At 49.2% G+C, this 23,221-nt stretch overlaps 1 protein-coding gene across 8 annotated transcripts in view; it reads left to right on the top strand.

Annotated features, from left to right (window-relative positions):
* MCF2L2 (MCF.2 cell line derived transforming sequence-like 2) overlaps positions 1 to 23,221 on the top strand; it is a 209,917-nt gene that overhangs the window by 151,508 nt on the left and 35,188 nt on the right. For all 8 annotated transcript variants that reach the window (XM_078878577.1, XM_078878580.1, XM_078878579.1 and 5 more), the window contains 4 exons: positions 8,880 to 8,946; positions 15,345 to 15,460; positions 21,703 to 21,772; positions 22,269 to 22,361. In XM_078878577.1, coding sequence (XP_078734703.1) covers positions 8,880 to 8,946; positions 15,345 to 15,460; positions 21,703 to 21,772; positions 22,269 to 22,361 — 346 coding nt within the window. The remainder of the gene's footprint in view (positions 1 to 8,879; positions 8,947 to 15,344; positions 15,461 to 21,702; positions 21,773 to 22,268; positions 22,362 to 23,221) is intronic.

Here is a 23,221-nt window from a genome sequence, read left to right as displayed (position 1 = left end):
GGTGAAGGGAGGGATGGTGGTGGGGGAAGGAAGGGATGGTGGGGGGGATAGTGGTGGGGGATAGGGGGAGGGATGGTGGGGGGGGGAAGGGAGGGATGGTGGGGGGGAAGGGAAGGATGGTGGGGGGAAGGGAGGGATGGTGGGGGGGGGGATAGGGGGAGGGATGGTGGGGGGGTGGAAGGGGGGGATGGTGGGGGGGGATGGTGGGGGGGGGATAGGGGGAGGGATGGTGGGGGGGGATAGGGGGAGGGATGGTGGGGGGGGAAGGGAGGGATGGTGGGGGGGGATAGGGGGAGGGATGGTGGGGGGGGGGATAGGGGGCGATGGTGGGGGGGAAGGGAGGGATGTGGGGGGGGGGATATGGGGAGGGATGGTGGGGGGGAGGGAGGGATGGTTGGGGGGAAGGGAGGGATGGTGGGGGGGGATAGGGGGAGGGATGGTGGGGGGGGATAGGGGGCGATGGTGGGGGGAAGGGAGGGATGTGGGGGGGGGGATATGGGGAGGGATGGTGGGGGGGAGGGAGGGATGGTGAGGGGGAAGGGAGGGATGGTGGGGGGGGGATAGGGGGAGGGATGGTGGGGGGGAAGGGAGGGATGGTGGGGGGGGGGATAGGGGGAGGGATGGTGGGGGGGAAGGGAGGGATGGTGGGGGGGGGATAGGGGGAGGGATGGTGGGGGGGAAGGGAGGGATGGTGGGGGGGGGGGATAGGGGGAGGGATGGTGGGGGGGAAGGGAGGGATGGTGGGGGGGGATAGGGGGAGGGATGGCGTGGAAGAGAGGGGCAGGGAGAGAGGCGAGAGTCTTACCGTGGGACTGTGGGGAGGAGGAGGAGACTGGCTGGTGGAGTGTGTGGCTGGTGGAGTTTGTGGATGGTAGAGTTTCTGGATGGTGGAGTGTGTGGATGGTGGAGTTTGTGGATGTGCAGCGGTGGTGGTAGCGGTATAACAGCTCCGAACCCGGGTTCGGTTCCCGCTCACGGCCATCAAACACCAGCCACGATAATCTAAACCAGTTCTGGGCCTCCCCTAGGTCGACTCAGACTCAATTGAGTCGACCTTGTGTGATGTGTCACAACAAAAACATCGCCACATGGGGAGACAAAGGCGGCCGGGCGTGGTGCTGGCCCACCCACCCCGACCTTCGTAGGCTGCTCCTCGCTAGCAGCACTTGCCCCACCAGCTTGTTGCAGGCTATACCGGGGGTGTGTGCATCTTTGTCTTTTCTTTTGAAGTGAGCACCGTTCCTGGGGAAACGCCTCGGCTGTTCTTGGTGGCGGGGACTGTACGGTCATTGGATGCGCTGGGATGTTAATGCATCAAATTAGGGTTTAATGACGGTGGCAGTAGTGGCTTGCGAAAGGCGGGGTGGATACTGGGGGGCACGTGTGGGACTCATGGGGGGGGGGCACATGTGGCAGTCTGGGGGGCCGTGTGGAACTCCGGGGGGGCCACGTGTGGCAGTCAGGAGTCCAAAACACCGTTGAGCAATCTTGCGTGTACTGTAATTTATCCCATTTACTATTTGTTTTAAATGTGCCCAGCCCATATCAGATGTAACCCCTAGGCAGACGCACGGGATTTACAGGAAAGCGACTCGTTGATAACTGTAGTTTAATTCTACGTTATGAAGAGAAAAACGACGAAATGTTTCAACGTTGTCGTTTGAATCAGACGGAAGGGGAAAATCGCGTTTTTCTTCGGTTACAAACTTGAATCCTCTCGTGTACTGAATAAAACCGGCGTCCATGAATGTTTTTTCCCTCCCCCTACAAATTATTATACTGAAGCGTATCTCGTAGCCATAATGGGATACAGTGTAAACGTCTATACAGTATTAAAAAAAAAAAATTTTACTGGCGAATTAATTTACTTCGTGTGTTTTTGTTGTTGTTGCTGCCCGACCTCTGGTCACCCGTTCCCAAAAAAAACATTTCGAACGCAACTCACTCGCGTGTATGTCATGTGAAACATGGACACGTGTGTGTTTGTGTTTCACGTGTTCAGAGCCGGGGATGGGGGGGGAGTGACTAAGTCTGTTTAGCCAAGCGGGTGCTGGTGGATATGCATCCAAAGCCCTGCTGTAATCCAGCACCGGTGAGGCGAGGTGGAGGGTTTTGGTAGTGGTGGTGGTGGATCAGACAGAATGTTGTGAAAATGTTGTGAAACTCCCTTCCCATGGGCGCCTACCATGGGAGTTGTGCCAGGAGAATGCACAAGAAATGTGGACTCTTACCTGTTCAATCTCTTTATGGGATAGAGTGTTGCGCCCTCGTACGTGAGGATAGCTTTTTTCAGGCGGTTCGCTTTCCTTGCTCATGTAAAAAAAAAATGACACTCAGTAGGTGTATTCTTAGGTTTTTTCGGTAAAGTCACGTAGGTAAAAAAATTTAAATTTTTAAATAAAAAATATAAATTTTTTATTTTACTTTAATTAATTTTATTTTTTTACCTACGTCACTTTACCGAAAGAAATCTAAGAATATTAATCCTTGCAGTCACGAAAGCTTCAAATCTAGAACTCAGTAGGTGGCCAATACCATCTTGGTATATAGTGAACCGTAGACCTCGGTGTGAATTAAGTTGTAACTCACCGCCTGTTCTCCCCAAGTCGTTCCCTCGCTATGAGGGTGAGCGGATGCTGTGGGGCGCGTTACTCCGAGCGCTACGGCATTCCCTCGTTATTCGCGAGGGATACGTTCTGGAGATGCTCGTATGTATGTACAGTCTGTTGAACTTCTTTCACACCGTACGTAGCCAACTGTGCCTAATTGGAGGCACGGGGGAAGCACAACAAACGAAACAAAACAAAAAATCGGTTCTAAAGAAATTATTTTTCAAATAACTAATTTCGTGGATAATGGTATTGGCCTACGAAAACCAATCCATCACATTTATTAACTTAAATAAATACGTAATTAAGCTATTCAATACGTGAACATTATCATAATATCTCTCATAACATTATCTCATCACTTTCTTTCTCTCACTCTCTCGAGGCAGTCGTGCAGAGTTCCAGATGCGATTTGCGGAATCGTCAAAATCGGGAATGTGCACCTAGCCGGGCACGAAACGTGACCGCCGAGTTCTGTCTGCGGCGAACGTCGTCCGTTGCTGCAAATCCCCGACCTAGACTTGAACTCGCAGCTGTTTAACCGTAAGCCCAGCTCAAACATCATTGCCACCATCGGCCCTGCTGGTCGACATCAATGCAGACAAATGACATTGCCAGAATATCACAGGGGCTTACGGCTTTACGCGATGCAGTGAAACTGCTATAGACATAGGGATGGGGGGAGAAGGCAAACATAGTGGTAAGCCAGACAAAACAGGATGTCCCCGCTTTCATGGATATTGTGTTTGCGGACGACAAAAGACACGTGGCCTCTTTGAACAATAGAAACTTCCGATCGAGGCATTGTTCTTTGCATTTTTTAAATAAATACGGACGGCATATGTCTGAGCCTCGAGTGTCACAGTGTGTATAAAGGTGTCAGTTTTTGTACCAGTTGAAAGGGTAAAAAGCTATTACTATATTTTGCCACTGGTAAAGGAGGTCTCATAGTGTAAATGCTTACCCCGAGCTCTCAATACTCTGATAGTGCGCTGTCTTTGAGTTGTACGTCTTTTGGCGTCATCTGGTCAAACACCAATGGAGACTAGGCTCTAAGAAAAGCTATCTCGGGTGTGGACCAATCAACTTCAAGGACAGTGCATATCATTATCATAATCAGAGTTGTTTCTTTTTGTTTACGTTTTGACTGCTTGTGTTGTGGTTATTGCAAACATGATGCCTTGTATAAAGGTGTCAGTTTTTGTACCAGTTGAAAGGGTAAAAACCTATTACTGTAACAACCAATGTTGCTGGCACCGCGTCCGACACACGCACACCTGCCTCTCTTTCCGCTCAGCGTAACAACGCGATATCTAGACACGTAAATTGCGCATTCGCATAACTCCAAAGTACGTTCTGCGTCACATGCACTCACACCAAGAGCCCGTTGTGTCAACCCACTGCTGGAGGAGGTCCTCGCGGGCACTGGTCCAGTGCTGGTTGGCGATTGTTGGAGGAAAGTACAAATACCAAAAGTACAGATTGTTGGAGGAAAGTACAGATACCGAAAGTACAGATTGTTGGAGGAAAGTACAGATACCGAAAGTACAGATTGTTGGAGGAAAGTACAGATCCCAAAAGTACAGATTGTTGGAGGAAAGTACAGATACCGAAAGTACAGATTGTTGGAGGAAAGTACAGATCCCAAAAGTACAGATTGTTGGAGGAAAGTACAGATCCCAAAAGTGCAGATTGTTGGAGGAAAGTACAGATCCCAAAAGTACAGATCCCAAAAGTGCAGATTGTTGGAGGAAAGTACAGATACCGAAAGTACAGATCCCAAAAGTACAGATTGTCGGAGAAAAGTACAGATTCCAAAAGTGCAGATTGTTGGAGGAAAGTACAGATACCGAAAGTACAGATCCCAAAAGTACAGATTGTCGGAGAAAAGTACAGATACCGAAAGTACAGATTGTTGGAGGAAAGTACAGATACCGAAAGTACAGATTGTTGGAGGAAAGTACAGATCCCAAAAGTACAGATTGTTGGAGGAAAGTACAGATCACAAAAGGGGTTGTGCTGCACCGCCCTCTGCTGCTCACAACTAAAATCAAGGTCTGTCCGCTGCGCAATGACGGGTCATCCATAGAGGCGGGCCTATCTGCAATTCCTATTACCCGAGACTCGCTGTTATTCAGGTTTGAGAAAACTCCCCATTATCCGTGCCCCTATTTGTATTATCCACATCTCAGTCAGTAAACCCATGGCACCTGGGTCTGTCCCGTGACCTCTTGCAGCGGGCGTTCGACACTTCGAAATGAGAGCGATGCTTACGGTGGTGCAACGGTGATCACACTGGACGTTGCCGACCAGAGGTCTCCGCTTTGATTTCCGCCACGGCAGTTGAAACGACAGCGCAGGTTTTAGTTTTTTTACCCCCCCACTCACTCTCACCCACCACCACCGCCTCTGTCCATCCAGCAGTGCGAATGGCTTCACCACAGTCAGTCGGATCGGCCTTCCGCTGTGTCCACGCACAGCCAGTCGGTACAGAGGTATCCATAAACACATTCCTGCGGAGGGAGCTGGTAGGAACGTTGGGTTGCTCGGTCAATGGGCAGGGTCAACGGCGGCGTGGTGTATTCCGCAAATATTGCCGACTGTGAGGGCGGGCACAAGCCGGCGTGAGTAGGTTAAACGTTGAGTTTATAAGGGCACCACGGGGGTGACCAGCCCCTCCCCACCCAGCCCCACCCCTCCCATCCCCCACCCAGCCCCACCCTCCCCACCCAGCCCTCCCCACCCTCCCCTCCCCACCCTCCCCTCTCCACCTAGCCCCACCCCTCCCATTTTTGGATTCACGCCGGACGGACGGACACAATAATCCCCTGTGGGTTGGTGGAACCAGGTGGTTCCTACCAGTATAAGGGTTGTTTTGGGTTAGATCGCGTGAATATGAATGCGCCGTTAAACCCCACTACGACCCGACGCAGCCAATTTTTAGGGTTTGTTGCGTAAACAAAGGGTGCACCAACGAGTTACTGCTTCAGCACCACCGGTGTGTTGGAGAGTAAATCCGCAACATTTACAATTCGAGGACGACGTTTCGCTGGTGTTTGCAACCAGCCTCATCGGGCGATTAGCCAGAATTGTGAAGAAGCCGGTCTTAAATGGAGTAAAGGTGATTTATGTCAACACCCAAAATGTTTTATTATAAATAATATTGGTCACGAAAGCCTACGTGTTAAACTGTTACAGAGGTAGCTAGTTTTCAAGAGCAGTGAGTTGATGATCTCAACTCGATGAACTAAAAACTAAAGTATTATTATTATTTTTACCAGGTGAGGCCCACTGAGCCATACAGCTCTTTTTCAGAACCGATTTGCCACAAATGATAGCTCAACTAAATGGCTAATCACGTGGGCATTTATACCAGCCAAATACTCTAAATGCACGTTGATTCGAAATGTGTATGGGAAACCGTAGGACCCAGCGAAGAATCCACACAACCACGGGGAGAACATGCAAACCTATAACCACAGACCTGTTCTTCACCTGAGGACAGCTGCTTGCGTTGTGGCCGAAACGTCGTGAGAATTGTATTTTATTATGTAAAATTTGTATTATTTTATTATTTCCCTTCTACGTGAATTTACCGAAAGAACCAACAAGATGAACCCACCCCCTATCAGCCTGAGAGCTCGTGGTCGAGGGGGGTGCCCGGTAGTGTGTGGGCATTCAGCGTTTAACTGTGGGCGTCTGTCAGTGAGTGGAAGGACGGGGGACATCGGGTTACCTGAGCGAGTGATGGGGTCGTACCGCTCACACCAGCTGTTGTTGCTAAATCGAGGCCTGGCTGTAAGGAGAGCCACATGGCAGGGTGACAACAGAGGCTACGAAGAGCCTCGGGCTTCTCCGCTCAAACGAGCTTGACATGAGTTAATACTCACTTTGCTTATAATTATCATCATCATCATGAGCCATGGTCATTTCACTGCTGGATGAAGGCTTGCCCAAGCCACTAACTTTAAACCCACCTAGCTCCTGCACACGAGCTGATTTCTTAACGCCAAGTCACCAGTGGATGTGCTCTCGGATGCTTGACGTTCCTTGGCTGCCATTCCTCATTATTCTTCACCCGTCGGCCGTCACCACGTGGAGTGACGTGTCCTGCCCAAGCCCACTTACTTTTCTTAGCAGTTTGAATGGCGTCCTTAACCTGTCTATGTATGCTGAACTTCTTTCGCGCAGTACGTATAACCATAGTCTTAGGTTTTTTCGGTAAAGTCACGTAGGTAAAAAATTCAAATTATTAAAAAATAAATAAAATAAAAATACAAAAAATCACGACGTTTCAAAGGCAACACAAGCTTCCGTCTTCAGGTGGAACCGTCACAGCACGCTTGCTGTATCAAGTAATTACGGTCGGAATCGAACAGCAAGCGTGCTGTGACGGTTTCACTTGAAGACGGAAGCTTGTGTTGCCTCCGAAACGTCGTGATTTTTATTTTATTTTTATTTTATTTTTATTAATTTTTATTTTAATTTTTTACCTACGTGACTTTACCGAAAAAACCTAAGAATATCAATCCTTGCAGTCACGAAAGCTTCAAATCTAGAATTAAGGTCGTATAGCCGACCGTGCTAATCGGCAGAGGTGGGACAAAGTCATTGTTATGCAAGTCCAAGTCGAGTCGCAAGTCATCAAATTCATGACTCGAGTCTGACTCGAGTCCAAGTCACATGACTCGAGTCCACACCTCTGCTAATCGGAGGTGCGGGGAAGGACAACAAACTGAACACAAACTGCAGTTCTAAGGAAATTAGTTTTCACATCTGGATTTAAAAGTGCATAGCTCCCAGTGGCTTACGAATATCGGAAGGAAGAGCGTTCCAGATAGCCACAGAAGCGCATCTGAGAGCGTGCGTTGCGGTGGCCGCCTTTGTTGGATGGCCAGCCAAAAGCTGCTTGACGAGTTCAGCGAGGTATTGTGATTAATGTGTGGCAAGCACTGTGTGTGTATGTTCTCTATTCCACGTGTTCCTCTGTTTGTCACTCAGAGAAATTGCAGGCAAGCAGCTTTGTACGCTTCTTGACACATTTTTCAACTTTTGCCCTGTTTCTGAACCATATGTCATAGCAGGTAGCACTGCACCCGAACTTCCTGTACACATACAGTCTACTCAAAGGGAAGTGCTGGTCTCCATTGACACAACTGAGCCAGTGGTGGAAATTCCACATTCCTATGTCGGGAGCAAGTCTGCATAGCAAGGGGTTGGATTACTGATGAACCTTGTTGACGGATGGGATTTGAACTTGCCAATTCTGAGTGGAACGTTCTGACCACAGACATGGCACGATTTAATAATGCGTGCGTATCTCAGAGTTAAATCTAGCCAGGTGGCACTGCTGATGGAGACATAGGACCCACAATCCCTAAGGATCTAAGTTCCCAATCCAGTCAAAAGATCCACTCTTGCGACCAGCTCGGTTAATTTTGTTCAACAAAGTTTTGTTCAACAAAATGAGCGACGGAAAAATACTCGCTGACGAAATGTTTTTAATTTTGTGGATTGCACTTAAATGTATTAAGTGTGATTAACTTTTAACGTCAGGCTCTATCTGTGCGGCAGCATCTGTGGGTGCCGCGGTGGTGAGACAATAAACTTTCTCGCCTGGTATGCAGGAGGTCGTGGCTTCCATCCCGACCCTGACACCTCTTGTATATTTGGAGTTTGCATGTTCTCCCCATGGTCGCGTGAATGCTTCTCTGGGCCCTTCGGTTTTTCCCTCCACGTGTAAAATAAACGTGCCTTTAATGTATTTGGCTGCTATAAATGTCCACGTGATAAGCCACTTCTTTGAACTAACATTTGTGATGGCCAGATTGCTTCTGAGAAAGAGCGATAGGGCTATGTATATTGTTTATTGTTCAATTTGAATCACAGCTCCTATGATTACTGTCGTTACATTGTTTTTATAGCTTTATTTTGGTGATTTAAAAACATATGGTGAATCTAAATCGTCGTATGGTTGTTATTGTTGACTTGCACCACATTGGGATTTTTGCACACGGCGTTTTAATACTTTTTTTTTGAATATTTGCTGGTTTATTCCAGGATGTTTCTGTTACGCGTCGTCGCTTTAAGATGTTTCTGTGTTCATATTTTGTTTGTTGCGTCTGCACCCGACTTAAAGAGCCGCATGGCTCACAGGGCTATACCTAATAAATTAAACTTGAAAACTTAGTGGGCCTTACCTGGTCATTTTTCTTCGCTAGTTTTAATAGTGTGTCTAATGCACTGCCTCTCTGCCCGTTTCTTCTGTAGGCACATCATGAACGAGCTCATGGAAACCGAGAGAGCGTATGTGGAAGAGCTTCTCTGCATAATTGAGGTGAAAAATCCCCCTCGCTTTATAAAACGCAGAGATACAAAGCGAAACGTCGCACGACAATGCTCACCGGGGTTGCGTGAGTCTCCCTGGGGACATTGAACGTCTGCTGGTTGTTGTCATTTGCACGGTAATCATACAGATACTACTACACCACTGAGGTGAAAGTTCATTTGGTCAACCAGGTAAGAATACTCAGGAGACCAGGATAAGTCAAGTTTGCTTCTGGGACCGAGATAATCTGTAAACATTTTATTCTCCTCTTTTCCGGTATTTGTGAGATATTCTTCTTTAGATTTTTCGGTCAGAATTCCGAAGTAAAATACGTGTCGTACACCCTCTACCACCCGATGCAGTCAGTGAATAAAGTTGTCATGTCCACGCACGTGCCAATTTATTACCATTTGAGCAGCACACTCACCATTTCTTTGGCTCGCCATCGAACAAAGATGGTCACTGCATCGCGCGCTTTCAGATGCGCTTCTGCGGCCATCTGGAACGCTCTTCCTTCCGATATTAGGAAGCCACTGGAGCTATGCACTTTTCAATCGAGATCAAAAACGTAATTTCTTCAGAACTTATTTTTGTGTTTAGTTCGTTGTCCTTCCCCCGCACCTGCGATTAGCACGGTTGGCTACGTACGGTACCAAAGGAGTTCAACGTACACACGCACACTGGTGGTGTGTCTGAGAGCAGTCCATAACATGTAACAACTTGGTCGTACTCAAATTGTAAACGTTGTGGATTTACTCTCCAACACACCGGTGCGCTGTGCTAGTAACGAATTGGCACGTTCTGTTTACGTGACGAACCCTTTACTGATTGGCTGCGTCGGGTGGTGGCGGGTTTAACAACACATTTATTTGTACGCGATCTCACCCCAAAAAAGAAACCTCTATTATGAACGCGTTCTATGTTGTCTATCACTCATAACAAGAGAATCGCTCGTGCGTTGGATTACACCTGGGCCTCGATTGACCCGCTGTCGCCGTTCACACGGACAGTTCAAGCTTCTGTGTAGATTTGCGTTCATTATCAGCGCTGGGAAATGACCAGCGGCATTTAGTGATTCTTTACTAGCAATTGCGAATAACTGATGGTCAAAGTGGGTGTGTTTGCCTAGGCATTAGAATTTAAATGTATTTTTAGCAAGCTTTACTAATCATCGCAAGGGCTTATGACGGCGCATGCTGTCAGTTGCACAGGACGGGATTTCAATGAACTGCGCAAATGTCGTGCACGCAGCGATCCGACACTTTCAGTTGCTCGCAGCAACAGCGTTCACCCATTGAATGGACGATAGCAGAGATCTTTAGCCTCTGCAAATGCAGCAAAGTACAAAGACGCAACAGCAATAATGCGGACCGCGGTCACAAAGGTAACTGCTCTCGCGATAATCTTCGAAAATCACTCGCTTATTGTGTGTCGTGAAATATGATCACGTGGGAGACCGTACTAATTACACAGCTTCTGACTAATACACAGTCACTCGAGCTGCATGCATCTTGTTCATAATAACTCTGAAAATATATTTAAGACCGGGAGCCAGAGCAGAGCCTCACCATTCTGGCGAATTGCCCGATGATGCTGGATGCAATTACTCAAAAAAAATTGTAAATGTTGTGGTTTCACGCTTCAACACACTGGTGGGCTAAAGCAGTGAACTATTTGTCTTTTGTCAACGTGACACTTTTTTTGCTGATTGGCCGTGTCGGGTGGTGGAGGGTTATGACACATTTATAAATAACGCGATCTAAACCCAAAAACGTTGATTATGAATATATCAAGGATACAGACATTTTTGATCTTGCTTACGTTATGACGCTAAGAGGATGCACATTTTCTTGGTTCTTTCGGTAAAGTCACGTGACTTTACCGAAAGACTCAAGAAGATGAATTCCTGCAGTCATGAAAGCTTTAAATCGAAAAAGATGCACATTCTTCCATGCAGTAAATGTTTTTTTTGGCAATTAATAGTGCCGATTGGAATTAAAAAAAAATTGTTAGCCCACTGACAACTCAGCTTGCGGATGATAAAAAGGAAACTTGCCGATGCTGAGCCTGCAGCATTTCACCACAAAGTTGATTTTCCAAGTGACGGTTCCACGTAGCTCCTTGGACAAAACTGTTCCTATGGGGACACTTTGCCGAACACCCCTTCCCCGCTTTGTTACCACATTACACCCTCACAAACCGACACGATGTGTGCTTCATAATCAACTTTTTGGGTTTAGATCGCGTTATTTATAAATGTGTCGTAACCCTCCACCACCCGACACGGCCAATCGGTAAAAAAGTGTCACGTTGACAAAAGACAAATAGTTCACTACTTTAGCCCACCGGTGTGTTGAAGAGTGAAACCACAACATTTACAATTTTTTTTTTAAATGTTGTGGTTTCACGCTTCAACACACCGGTGGGCTAAAGCAGTGAACTATTTGTCTTTTGTCAACGTGACACTTTTTTACTGATTGGCCGTGTCGGGTGGTGGAGGTTTACGACACATTTATAAATAACGCGATCTAAACCCAAAAACGTTGATTATGAATAATATTGGTCGCGAAAGCCTACATGTTAAACTGACAATGTGTGCTATAGTGCAGGGCGTCTTGGCAGCTGCGTCCTGTCTCTGCAGGACTTGTATCATAATAATGATACAGCTATCAACAATTCAGTGTATTGGGCATGCGTGCCGTTCATATAGCACGGGGCTATTATGAAATTAGGACGCTGGTGAGTTGAAAACCGATTTTAGTTTCGCTTAACACGTAGGCTTTCTCTACCAATATCATACAGGTTTTTTTGGGTTCGGTCGCGTAAATATATAAATCTGTCGTTAAACCCGCCACCACCCGCCACCGCCAATTAGTAAGGTTTGTCACGTAAACAGAACGTGCAGATTCGCTACTAGTACGGCACGCCGGTGTGTTGGAGAGCAAATGCACAACATTGGCTGCCGCCTGATGATGCGAGTTTTAATTACTGGCGAAACATCCATACTATATTCGATGAACAGTTATTTCGGTTAACAGTGGTGGAACGGATTTTAAACGTTAACGGAGGGACTAATTTATTTGTACGCTCGTCGCCGTTGTTTTTGTTGTATCCTTTATTTAACCGAAAAGTGACGGTGGATTAATACGGCCGCGGTAATAACCAGGGCGGCCTGCCGGACTCGAACTGGGAAATTCTGAGACGATAGGGGCGAAGGCGCTGCCGCTGCGCCCTGTCACCAGCACAGATTGCGTGTTTGGGGTGGTGACGTTGTACTGACCCCATTATGTTCCTATCATTCTTTGCAGGAATCGGGATTATTGTATTGTTGATTCCCACGAAAGGCCATTAAAACACGATCATTTGAATGGCATTCCAACTGTACGCAGGAGAATGTCGAATCCATTGCGACTCTATTGTCAATCTGGCCGTGTCAACCAGATTTGCTGATTCAATCTATTGCACTGCTCTCGACCGCAAAATAGATCTCGTGGAAGAGTAGGCCAAATACCCTCCAGAAGCAGCTCTCTAGAGCTCCCCAAGGACATCCGTGAAAGAGTGCTTCACAGCTCATCGGATTCCTCCTCCAGCCTAAATCAAGAATCTTCTGATTCTCTGGCAGAGGCCCTTCCACGAGCGGTGGCACGAGCGAGCACTTGCAGGGCTGCACCTTTTGCTGCAACGGAGCCGCGGCGTGCTCAGTGGAAAAAAAACACGCAAACACCGCGCTCGCGTGAGATGCTCGCCTCGGGGAAAGGGGCCGAAACTCACGGTGACTTTTGCCGACGGAGACATCGGAAGCGAGGTTGCGCCTGAAATCAGAGGGGAGAGAGAGAGAGGAAACAGCGACCTTCACGCAGCGGTACATTCGCCAAGGTTGGGGCCGAACGCCGGTGAACCGCCTCTCAGTGAGCACCGCTGTCAAAGAAACAGCTTGAACCTACGGCGTGGATTCAACGCTTTCTTTTGTGTCGCCGTTCCAAAAGTCGAGTTTCTTCTCTCGGCACGGACGTGCGCTGAGCTTATTTCGCACTGTACGTAGCCAACCGTGCAAAAATCTAAGGAGCGCCACACGAAAAAGACGAAAACCTGCATTTGTCAATATGGGAAATCGGTCCCCCAATATTATTTTGGACGCTGTTAACAAAGACATTTCCCGGTGTCACCTGTTCCCTTTTTTATCTACTAAACACGATCGTTTTTTTTTTGTTACCTCGAGAAACACGTAAAGTTCCTCGAAATCAAAAGGGCTCTACACTTCGTACCGTAAACATTATCCGAGGTTTGATTAATACGCCGGAGGGCACTGAGTGCGCATTCCTCCGTCCGGTAGCAACATCGGACAAAACGCTGGCAACAACTTTGCGTGCAGCTCGTCGCTGGCAACGCAGGAGGCATTTCTCCCAAGTAAACAGCGTGCGAACGCCGAGCGCGGCGATTAGATTAGCGTCGGTGCCACTTTTCTATTCCTGCAACGTGTTCGGGAGCTAAGTGCCAAGGTCGAGGTCTTCCTGCCACTACAGGAGGGCTTCAGGAGAGAGTTTGCTGTTTCCTCCTCCGTTGAAGGAGCGCAGATTACAGGGGTTGATTGTACGGCCCATAGTTTGGGTCGCAAGGCCACAATCGCACCACTGTCGCCTGTCTTTAATTTTACATTCGTGAAGGAGATGTGCGCATCGGCCTTTTGATTTTTTGGCTGACCATCGAACAGAGACGGTCACCGCATCGCGCGCCTTCAGGTGCGCTTCTGTGGCCGTCTGGAACGCTCTTCCTTCCGATGTTAGGAAGCCACTGGAGCTGTGCACTTTTAAATCTAGATTGAAAACGAATTTGTTTAGAACTGCTGTTTGTGTTCGGTTTGTTGTCCTTCCCCGCACCTCCGATTAGCACGGTTGGTTATACGTACTGCGCGAAAGAAGTTCAGCATACATAGACAGGTTAGGGACGCCATTCAAACTGCTAAGAAAAGTAAGTGGGCTTGGGCAGGACACGTCACTCCAGGTGGTGACGGCCGACGGGTGAAGAATAATGAGGAATGACAGCCAAGGAACGTCAAGCATCCGAGAGCACATCCACTGGTGAATTGGCGTTAAGAAATCAGCTCATGTGCAGGAGCTAGGTGCTTTTGTCTTCGAGGAGGATGAGAACGATGACACACAAAGCCAGGAGGACGTCCCCGTCGTTCCGCTCTGTTCACCAGCGTGGGTGGGAGATGGTGGTGGCCTCCTCGTAGAGTGAGATGTGTGCACGCGTGTTGAACCTCACAGCGGCACCACCTGTCACGTGTTTTCGTGTCACCGGGCAGCGACGCCTGTAAGTTGGGAGTCTAACCAAGGAGACGGAGTGATTAAATTGATCTCATGTGCATGTATGTTGAACTTCTTTCGCACCGTGCGGAGCCAACCGTGCTAATCGGAGGTGCTAGGTGGATTGCCATACTGCATATCGTGGTCTCAATGAGCCCAATCTTGATATCAAATACAAAAAAAGGATTAGGCCAAATAGGAACGACTCAACTGAATTGGAATGGAAATCGGTGACCTTGCAGGCAGTGACATTTGAGCGCGCAAATTCAATATTTCCACTTGTGTGTTACATCTTGACGGCGTTATCGCTGGACGATAAGGTTATCCACGTGGCATTTCAGTTGCATGCTTCTCGGACGATTCACACAGGAGTGTCTTGCTGCGCTGGTGCCTTGACTTGACATTTTAAGGAAACAGTGTATTTGACCTCATTCAGTGAGTTATATTCAGCCAAGGCCCATTGAACGCCCGACGCTCTTGTTGAATGGAGATGCCACAAAGCCATGAGGGCCACGATGTCAATGATCGTGAGTTTCAGGAAGCGGCGCCTTTAAATGTCATCGGCTTGCTCTCGTTCTGGACACAAATATGTTTGATTTGACAATAGGCAAGTGAGCGATCTTTGCGCGTCACGTTTACGTTGCTCAAACATTTGATAGAGACGCGGACTGTTGTCATTCATGGCGTGGATGGTGAGCGTGCCACACATCTTATGTGTTGCACGCGTGCATGTCGATAACAGCGGCCACCACGATTGGTTTACTGACTGCCGTCTCATTCATTTACTGACTCCCATCACAACTCATTCATTTACTGACTCCCATTACAACTCATTCATTTACTGACTCCCATTACAACTCATTCATTTACTGACTCCCATTACAACTCATTCCTTTACTGACTCCCATCACAACTAATTCCTTTACTGACTCCCATCACAACTCATTCTATTACCGACCCCCATTACATCTCACCGGGGTCGATAAAATGGGTTCGACTTTGTGCGCCCCGGGGTTTCCGAAACGGCAGAGGAGCCTCAACGCTCATCGCCCGTCCAACGTCTTCGCTCGTGGCTTGCCAACGCTGTCGGTGCCTTTGCAGGGCTACGCGAACCACTTCGAGGACCCGGAGATGGAGTGCCTCATCCCGGCTCAGCTGCGAAACAAGACGGAGGCGCTTTTCGGCAACTTGCCGGAAATTTACTCCTTCCACAACAGGTTTGAGAGCGCACCGCTCGGCAAGCAGACGGTGACTCGCATGCGGTCGTGCCCCGGCAACTCGCGCGACAGCTGTCGATTTCGCGCCAGCCACTCGCTCACCAGCGGGCAATCGCCTCTTCATCACTCTTCTATCGCTACTACTACCGTCGTTTACTCGCCCCATGAACATCCGCGAATTGATTCCTCCACTCAATCTCTGTGAATGTACATTTGTACAGTCAACTTCTTTCGCACCGTACGTAGCCAACCGTGCTAATCGGAGGTGTGGGGGAAGGACATTAAGACACTGACCCTTCCACCGTGTGCATCCACCACACTGCAGGTCACAGCAACTCACCCACCCACTCACTCACCGGCTAATCACACTGCGGCCACAACAACTCACCCACCCACTCACTCACCGGCTCACCACACTGCAGGTCACAGCAACTCACCCACCCACTCACCCACCCACTCACCACACTGCAGGTCACAACAACCCACCCACCCACCCACTCACCCACCCACCCACTCACTCACCAACTCATCACACTGCAGGTCACAACAACTCACCCACCCACCCACTCACCCACCCACCCACTCACCCACCCACTCATCACACTGCAGGTCACAACAACTCACCCACCCACTCACTCACCCACTCACCACACTGCAGGGGTCACAACAACTCACCCACCCACCCACTCACCCACCCACTCACCCACCCACTCATCACACTGCAGGTCACAACAACTCACCCACCCACTCACTCACCCACTCACCACACTGCAGGGGTCACAACAACTCACCCACCCACTCACTCACCCACCCACTCACCCACCCACTCATCACACTGCAGGTCACAACAACTCACCCACCCACTCACCCACCCACTCATCACACTGCAGGTCACAACAACTCACCCACCCACTCACCCACCCACTCACCCACCCACTCATCACACTGCAGGTCACAACAACTCACCCACCCACTCACCCACCCACTCACCCACCCACTCATCACACTGCAGGTCACAACAACTCACCCACTCACTCACTTACCCACTCACCCACCCACTCATCACACTGCAGGTCACAACAACTCACCCACCCACCCACCCACTCACCCACCCACTCATCACACTGCAGGTCACAACAACTCACCCACCCACCCACTCACCCACCCACTCACCCACCCACTCACCCACCCACTCATCACACTGCAGGTCACAACAACTCACCCACCCACCCACTCACCCACCCACTCACCCACCCACTCACCCACCCACTCATCACACTGCAGGTCACAACAACTCACCCACCCTACTCTCGGAGCGCTGCTCACATGCTCCGAAATCTCACCGGAGTTTAGTCGATCGGCGGGACGTGTGATGAAGTCAAAGTGTGTGGTACTCTCACCTCTTTCAACCAGGCTTGGGGAAGAGGTGGCAGTAAAATAGGCCAAGTACCCCTCTACAAGGGCTGTCTAGAGCTGCCTCTGGTGGAGGTCCTTCTACCAGCAGCGGCCGAGCAAACAATTGCACGGCATGAAACTTTCCACCATCCCCTCCCCTCCGCCAGTTATATGGACGACACGGGCTTTTGCAAAACACGGATCGGACCCCAAGGAGGCAACGTGGGCGTGACACCGTGGCGCTGCTGCCTGCTGGGCAAATCTCTCCTCGGCGAGAGAAATTAAATTTGGATCATCTCGAAACGCTTCTGCTGCGCTGGCTGCGTTGCTTGCCCAAGGCGTCACGTCCTAGCTACTTCGCGCGTTCACGCCACCGTTGACAAGTAGCAGCGGCGTGCAATGATAAATTCGCACTGCGATGGCGTTCAGAAATACCGAGTCATCTTCGCGCGCTCGTGTGCCGTTCACAGGTGTCGGGGATTGGCGGTGCAGCGGTTATCGCTACGCTGCGCGATGAACCCGGCCACCCGAGTTCGATTCTCGCTCACGGCCAACACGAGTGACGATTTTCTGAACCGGTCCTGGGCCTCCCCTAGGTTGACTCAGCCTCAAATGAGAACCTTGGTGCGGTGTGTAAACATTGCCTCTGGGGAGACAAAGGCGGTCGGACGTGGTGTTGGCCACCCACCCCCTCGTGTGCCTTGCAGGCCTTCATAGGTGCTCGCTAACAGCACTTTCCCCAACAGGACGTTAAGGCTACACGGGGGTTCTTTGTATTTGTCCCCGCTGGTATTGGGGAGTGGTGGTGCAGCGGTTAGCGTGCTGCGCTATGAACCCGGCCACCCGAGTTCGATTCCAATAACAGTGGCAGTGAATATTTGAACCAGTTATGGACCTCCCCTAGGTCGACCCAGCCTTAAATTCGCATCTGGTGCGGTGTATAAACGTCAGCACTGAGGAGTCAAGCAGCCGGGCGTGGTATTGGCAACCCTCTCCCCCTGCGTGCCATGCCGTTCTTCATAGGTGCTCGCTAACAGCACTTGCCACAACAGTCTGATAAATGCTACGTGTTTTACTGGTAGGAACCTTCTGGTTACACCAGCCCACAGGGGATTATTGTGTCCGTCCGTCCGTCGTGAAGGGAGGGGCTGGGTGGGGATTGAGGGGCTGGGTGGGGAGGGGCTGGGTGGGGGGTAGGAGGGGTGGGGCTGGGTGGGGAGGGGCTGGTCACCCCGTGGTGCCCTTATAAAACTCAACGTTTAACCTACTCACGCCGGCTTGTGCCCGTCGGCCATATTTGCGAAATACACCACGCCGCCGTTGACCCTGCAGGCCATTGACCGAGAAACCCAACGTTCCTACCAGCTCCCTGCGCAGGAATGTGTTTTGTCTTTGTGTGTGTGTGTCATTGTCAGTGTGTGAGAGTGCGAGTGAGTGTCACTCTGACATTGCCGAGGTCTGTGGGACGTTGAATTCCACCAATGTCATAACCAAGGCAGAATGAATCATCAGCACCCAATGTGTTTATGTGGATTCATCTGCCAGGGTGAGCACACGTGTAGCAGTCAGCGCACTGCGCTACGAACCCGCTGACCCGAGTTCGATTCCCGCTCACGGCCAACACCAGTGACGATTATCTGAACCGGTCCTGGGTCTCCTCGCCTAGGTCCACTCAACCTCAAATGAGTACCTGGGTGCGGTGTCTAAACGTCACCACTCGGGAGACAAAGGTGGCCGGGCGTGGTGCTGGCCACCCACCCCCTCGCGCGCAGTGCCAGGCCTTCACAGGCACTCGCTAACAGCACTTGCCCCAAAAGTCTGTTCAAGGCTATAGGGGTGATCTTTGTCTTGGTGCATCTGCTCACCATCTCAGTCAGTCAACCCATGGCAACCTGGCTCTGTGCCTTGGCCTCCTGCCAGCGGGCCTTCGTCACTTCACGGTGGCCTCAAGTTGCACATGGCCTGGCACAAGCGTCGTGGTGACATCACCGTGACTTAGTGGCGCACGGCGGAGGCTGTTGTTGTTGTTGTTTGTTGGTGTCGGAGCACACCACCACCACCACCACCACGTGACCCCAAGTCTGCTGAAGGCAACAGCAGCAGGGATTGTTATCCTTGTTGACATATTGCTTTGCCAATGGTGGGTAAACAAAAGCTCTATACGCTCAGGGGCAACGCCAATGATGCTAAAATGTAAAAAATGTAATCGCCGATCTGCTTGGGAATTGGCCCTTCATGTGCTGTGAAGAAAGGCCATTTCTCACCCTGTTAGGGCAGCGTTATTGGTGGATGCGCGTTTCTCCTTGTCGTACGTTCTGTGTACGCGAGTACTGGACGTGAAATTGTTTTGTTCGTAATTGCTGGACATTAGAAGCCACCCTTGAGACGTGCACGTTTGGACTGTACCATTACTCCAGGGCTCAGCTTACACTGGCTGTCACTGAAACACTCCAGCTAACCACCCCCCTCCCCCCTCCATAACCTAACAATGAAACGATGGCACAGTCCAAAGCACATGGTCACGCATACATGTTGTGTTGCAGCTGATTGTTGTGAAATGTACCACAGTACATAGTCACAAAAGCCATGGTCAATCCACTGCTGGATGGAGGCCTCCCCAAGCCATTTGTGTTTAGTTTTTTGTCCCTCCACCCCACCCTGCGCCTCCCAATTAGTACGGTTGGCTACGTACGGTGTGAAAGAAGTTCAACGTACATCACCATCTCTCACAGTTCTGCGGAGTAAGATCTACTCGGCGCCCGCGTACGAGTTGATTTCATTTTGCTCCATCTCCTCCATGGGCATGCCCGTTGACTCGTTCCAAATCTGGGCTGCCAATCGATCATCATTATTGGGTTGGCGTGGTAACGAAATGTTTACTACCTCGCCTAGTATGGAGGAGGGCGTGGGTTTGATCCTGACCCTGACGCCTGCTCTATATTTGGAGTTTGCGTGTCTTTCTCCCCAGTCTTTCTCTCGGGGTCCCGCGGTGTTACCCTCCACATTTACAATCGACGTGCGCTAATTGTTTTTTTACCCTTTTATCTGGCAACAAAACTGACACCTTTTTTTTTTTACAAGGAGTCATGTTTGCATAGACCACAATCCCTGCAGTCATAATGCAAACAAAAAACATAACTCTGGTCATGTATGCACTGTCTTTATGTGGTCCAAGACCATGTGAGACTAGGCTTTAAGGAAAGATGTCTCTGGTGTGGACCAATCAACTTCAAGGACAGTGCATACATTATCAGAGTTATGTTTTTTATTTGCATTATGACTGCAGGTATTGTGGTCTATGCAAACATGACTCCTTGTAAAAAAAAGTGTCAGCTTTGTTGCCAGATAGAAGGGTAAAAAACTAATTATCATTTTTTACTGGCAAATGAGGTTCTAATGGTGTAAATGCTTACCCCGAGCTCTCATACTCTGATGGTGCATTGTCTTTGAGTTGTGCGCCTTTTGGCGTCATCTGGTCCAACACCATGTGAGACTAGGCTCTAAGGAAAGCTGTCTCGGGTGCGGACCAATCAACTTCAAGGACAGTGCATACATTATCAGAGTTATGTTTTTTGTTTGCATTATGACTGCAGGTATTGTGGTCAATGCAAACATGATTCCTTGTAAAAAAAAAGGTGTCAGTTTTGTTGCCAGATAAAAGGGTAAAACATTTTTTTTTTTATCATTTTTTTACTGGCAAATGAGGTTCCAATGCTGCTATAAATGTCCACGCGATAAGCCACTTTCGTTGAGCTATCATTTGTGGCCAGGTCGCTTCTGAAAATAGAGCTACATAGCTCAGTGGGGCCTTTCCTGGTAAAATCAAAAATTGTTAAGTTTATTATTCATGGCAAGAGGCCATTGCACATTCTGCCGATGCTTCCTGCCAAGCCCCCTTACATCTGTTTAACACGTCGGCTTTCGCAAGCAATATCATCCATAATGGAGGTGTTATGGGTTAGATCGTGTAAGTTTATAAATGTGTCCATACTCGGAGCCCGCGTATGTGTCATTAAAACCCGCCACTTATTTGTATTATTTTATTATTTCCATTCTACGTGACTTTACCGAAAGAACCAAGAAGATGAATCCCTGCAGTCACGAAAGCTTTAAATTGAAATTTGTGTCCATACTCTTTGGCTCTTTCGGTAAAGTCACGTAGGTAGAAAATAAAATAAATCACGACGTTTCGAGCGCAATACCTGCATCCATCATGTGTTGCGCCCGAAACGTCGTGATTTATTTTATTTTCTACCCACGTGACGTTACCGAAAGAACCAAAGAGTATGGATTCCTGCAGTCACGAAAGCTTCAAATCAAGATATAAATGCGTCGTTAAAACCCACCCTGTGGCGGCGGGTTTTAACGACACATTTATATTTACGCGATCTAACCCAAAAACCTCTATTATGGACCTTTTACATCTTTTAATAGTCTGGATGACGTCATTAAGCTACACATGTTATCGAATCCATGTGTTCCTATTTCTGTCCCTACGCGTGCATCTCTCCCACGAATATATGCCCGCCGTGGACTGCAGGAAAGTTGCTAAAGCAGCCACACAAACTGGGTTGCCGAAGTTGTTCATTCTTATAATTATAAGAATACATGTATATAAAGTTGCAGCGTTTATTAACGGTCTTAATAAATTCCTAAGATATCGATTCTTCCACGCGTGGTTCAATGCGTGTAACGTACACATTGCTTTAAATCGACGTTTCCTCACGGTGACGACGATGAAAGCCGCGGCGTCGTCCGTTCGTCCGGACTTCTGTGCGAAAAAGAGCTTCGTAGCTCTTCGGATTTTTCTCAGGCTAAATAAAGATTACGATTCTGTCTCTTTGCAGCGTGTTCTTGCGCGAGCTGGAAGCGTACGTTGACCAACCGGAGCTCATCGGAAGGTGCTTCCTTCAAAGAGTGAGTGCAATGTGGGGGGGGGGGGGGGGGGGGGTAGGTGGGGGTGGCAGTACAGAAAGTGGGGCTGCTGGACAGTTTGTACGGCCGATTATTGATCGGTAGCTCCTCGTTAGGTGTGGGTTCTCTCCAGGTGGCAGAGTTCCTTCCCACTCGGTGAAGTGGCTCAAAGAAGCGGGGAGAATGGGGGCACCACGGATGCCGAGATGTTAATCACCTCGCCGGGTATACAAGAGGTCGTGGGTTCGATCCCGACCCCCGATGCCTGTGTATTTGGAGATTGTGTGTTGGACTGAAATCGTGAAAAATGTAATTGCCCGTAATGTCAGCCTATTATTTAGTACCCATTTTTATTTATGTATGCAGCATACGTATAACGCATTCATCATCACGCGGCGTCGATGACAGTCGTGTGAGAGTGTGGGGTGTTTGTTGTTGTTGTTGATTTTGTGAATTTGTGCTTTTTTCTTCTTCTTCTGCTGATCTATTCCCAACGCAGAAAGAAGACTTCCAGATTTACGAGAAGTACTGCCAGAACAAGCCCCGCTCGGAGGCCGTGTGGAGGCAGTTCGCCGATGCCGCTTTCTTCCAGGTGCCCACGTCACGAGCATCGGCATCACCGTGGCCCACATTCGCTCCTCGCCTTCCCCTCGTAGCCGCAGCAGCAGCCGCAGCAGCCGCTTGTGGCTAAGCCATCGAACAAAGACGGTGGCCACCGCATCGCGTGGCGCTTTCAGACATGCTTCTGCGGCCATCTGGAACGCTGGTTACTTCGATATTAGGAAGCCACTGGAGGCAATGCACTTTGAAAGCGTCTACATTGAGAACTCATTTATTTAAAACTGCTTTTTGTGTTTAGTTCGTGGTAATCTCCGATTAGCACGGTTGGCTATGTACAGTGCGAAAGAAGTTCAATATACATACAGTTAGACTTCTCCACAAATCTGGCTGTCGCCTGATGAAGCTAGTTGTAATTACTGGCAAAACGTCGTACTCAGATTGTAAATGTTGTGCCTTGGCTCTCCAACACACCGGTGTGCTGTACTCGTGACGAATTGGCCACGTTCTGTTTACGTGACAACCCTTACTAGTTGGCTGTGTTGGGTGGTGGCAGTTTTTAACGACACATTTATATATTTACGCGATCCAACCCAAAAAACCCACTACTATGGATACATAAATTCCCAATGCTCTTGTCACGATCGACGGGATCTGATGACCCACTGCCACGCAACTCCTTCCACTTCTAAATGGCCCGCAAAACAATATTTGTCCGTCCACTTGCAAGAATTTTGGCCGCGCCAATTGGGTGCCAGAGGAGGCAACGTTCATGAGGCCTGCCCACTGTCGTCGCTGTGTTCCCAATGGCAGGGAGCTCAAGTCACTTCTGTTATGGCATCTTTATATTCCAGGGGCGCCACGGTGAAGAGATGTTAACTACCTCGCCCGGTA

Source organism: Lampetra fluviatilis, chromosome 51 (assembly GCF_964198595.1).
Source record: "Lampetra fluviatilis chromosome 51, kcLamFluv1.1, whole genome shotgun sequence".
Classification (NCBI taxonomy): Eukaryota; Metazoa; Chordata; class Hyperoartia; order Petromyzontiformes; family Petromyzontidae; genus Lampetra; species Lampetra fluviatilis.
This window is presented reverse-complemented; position numbering and strand designations above follow the sequence as displayed.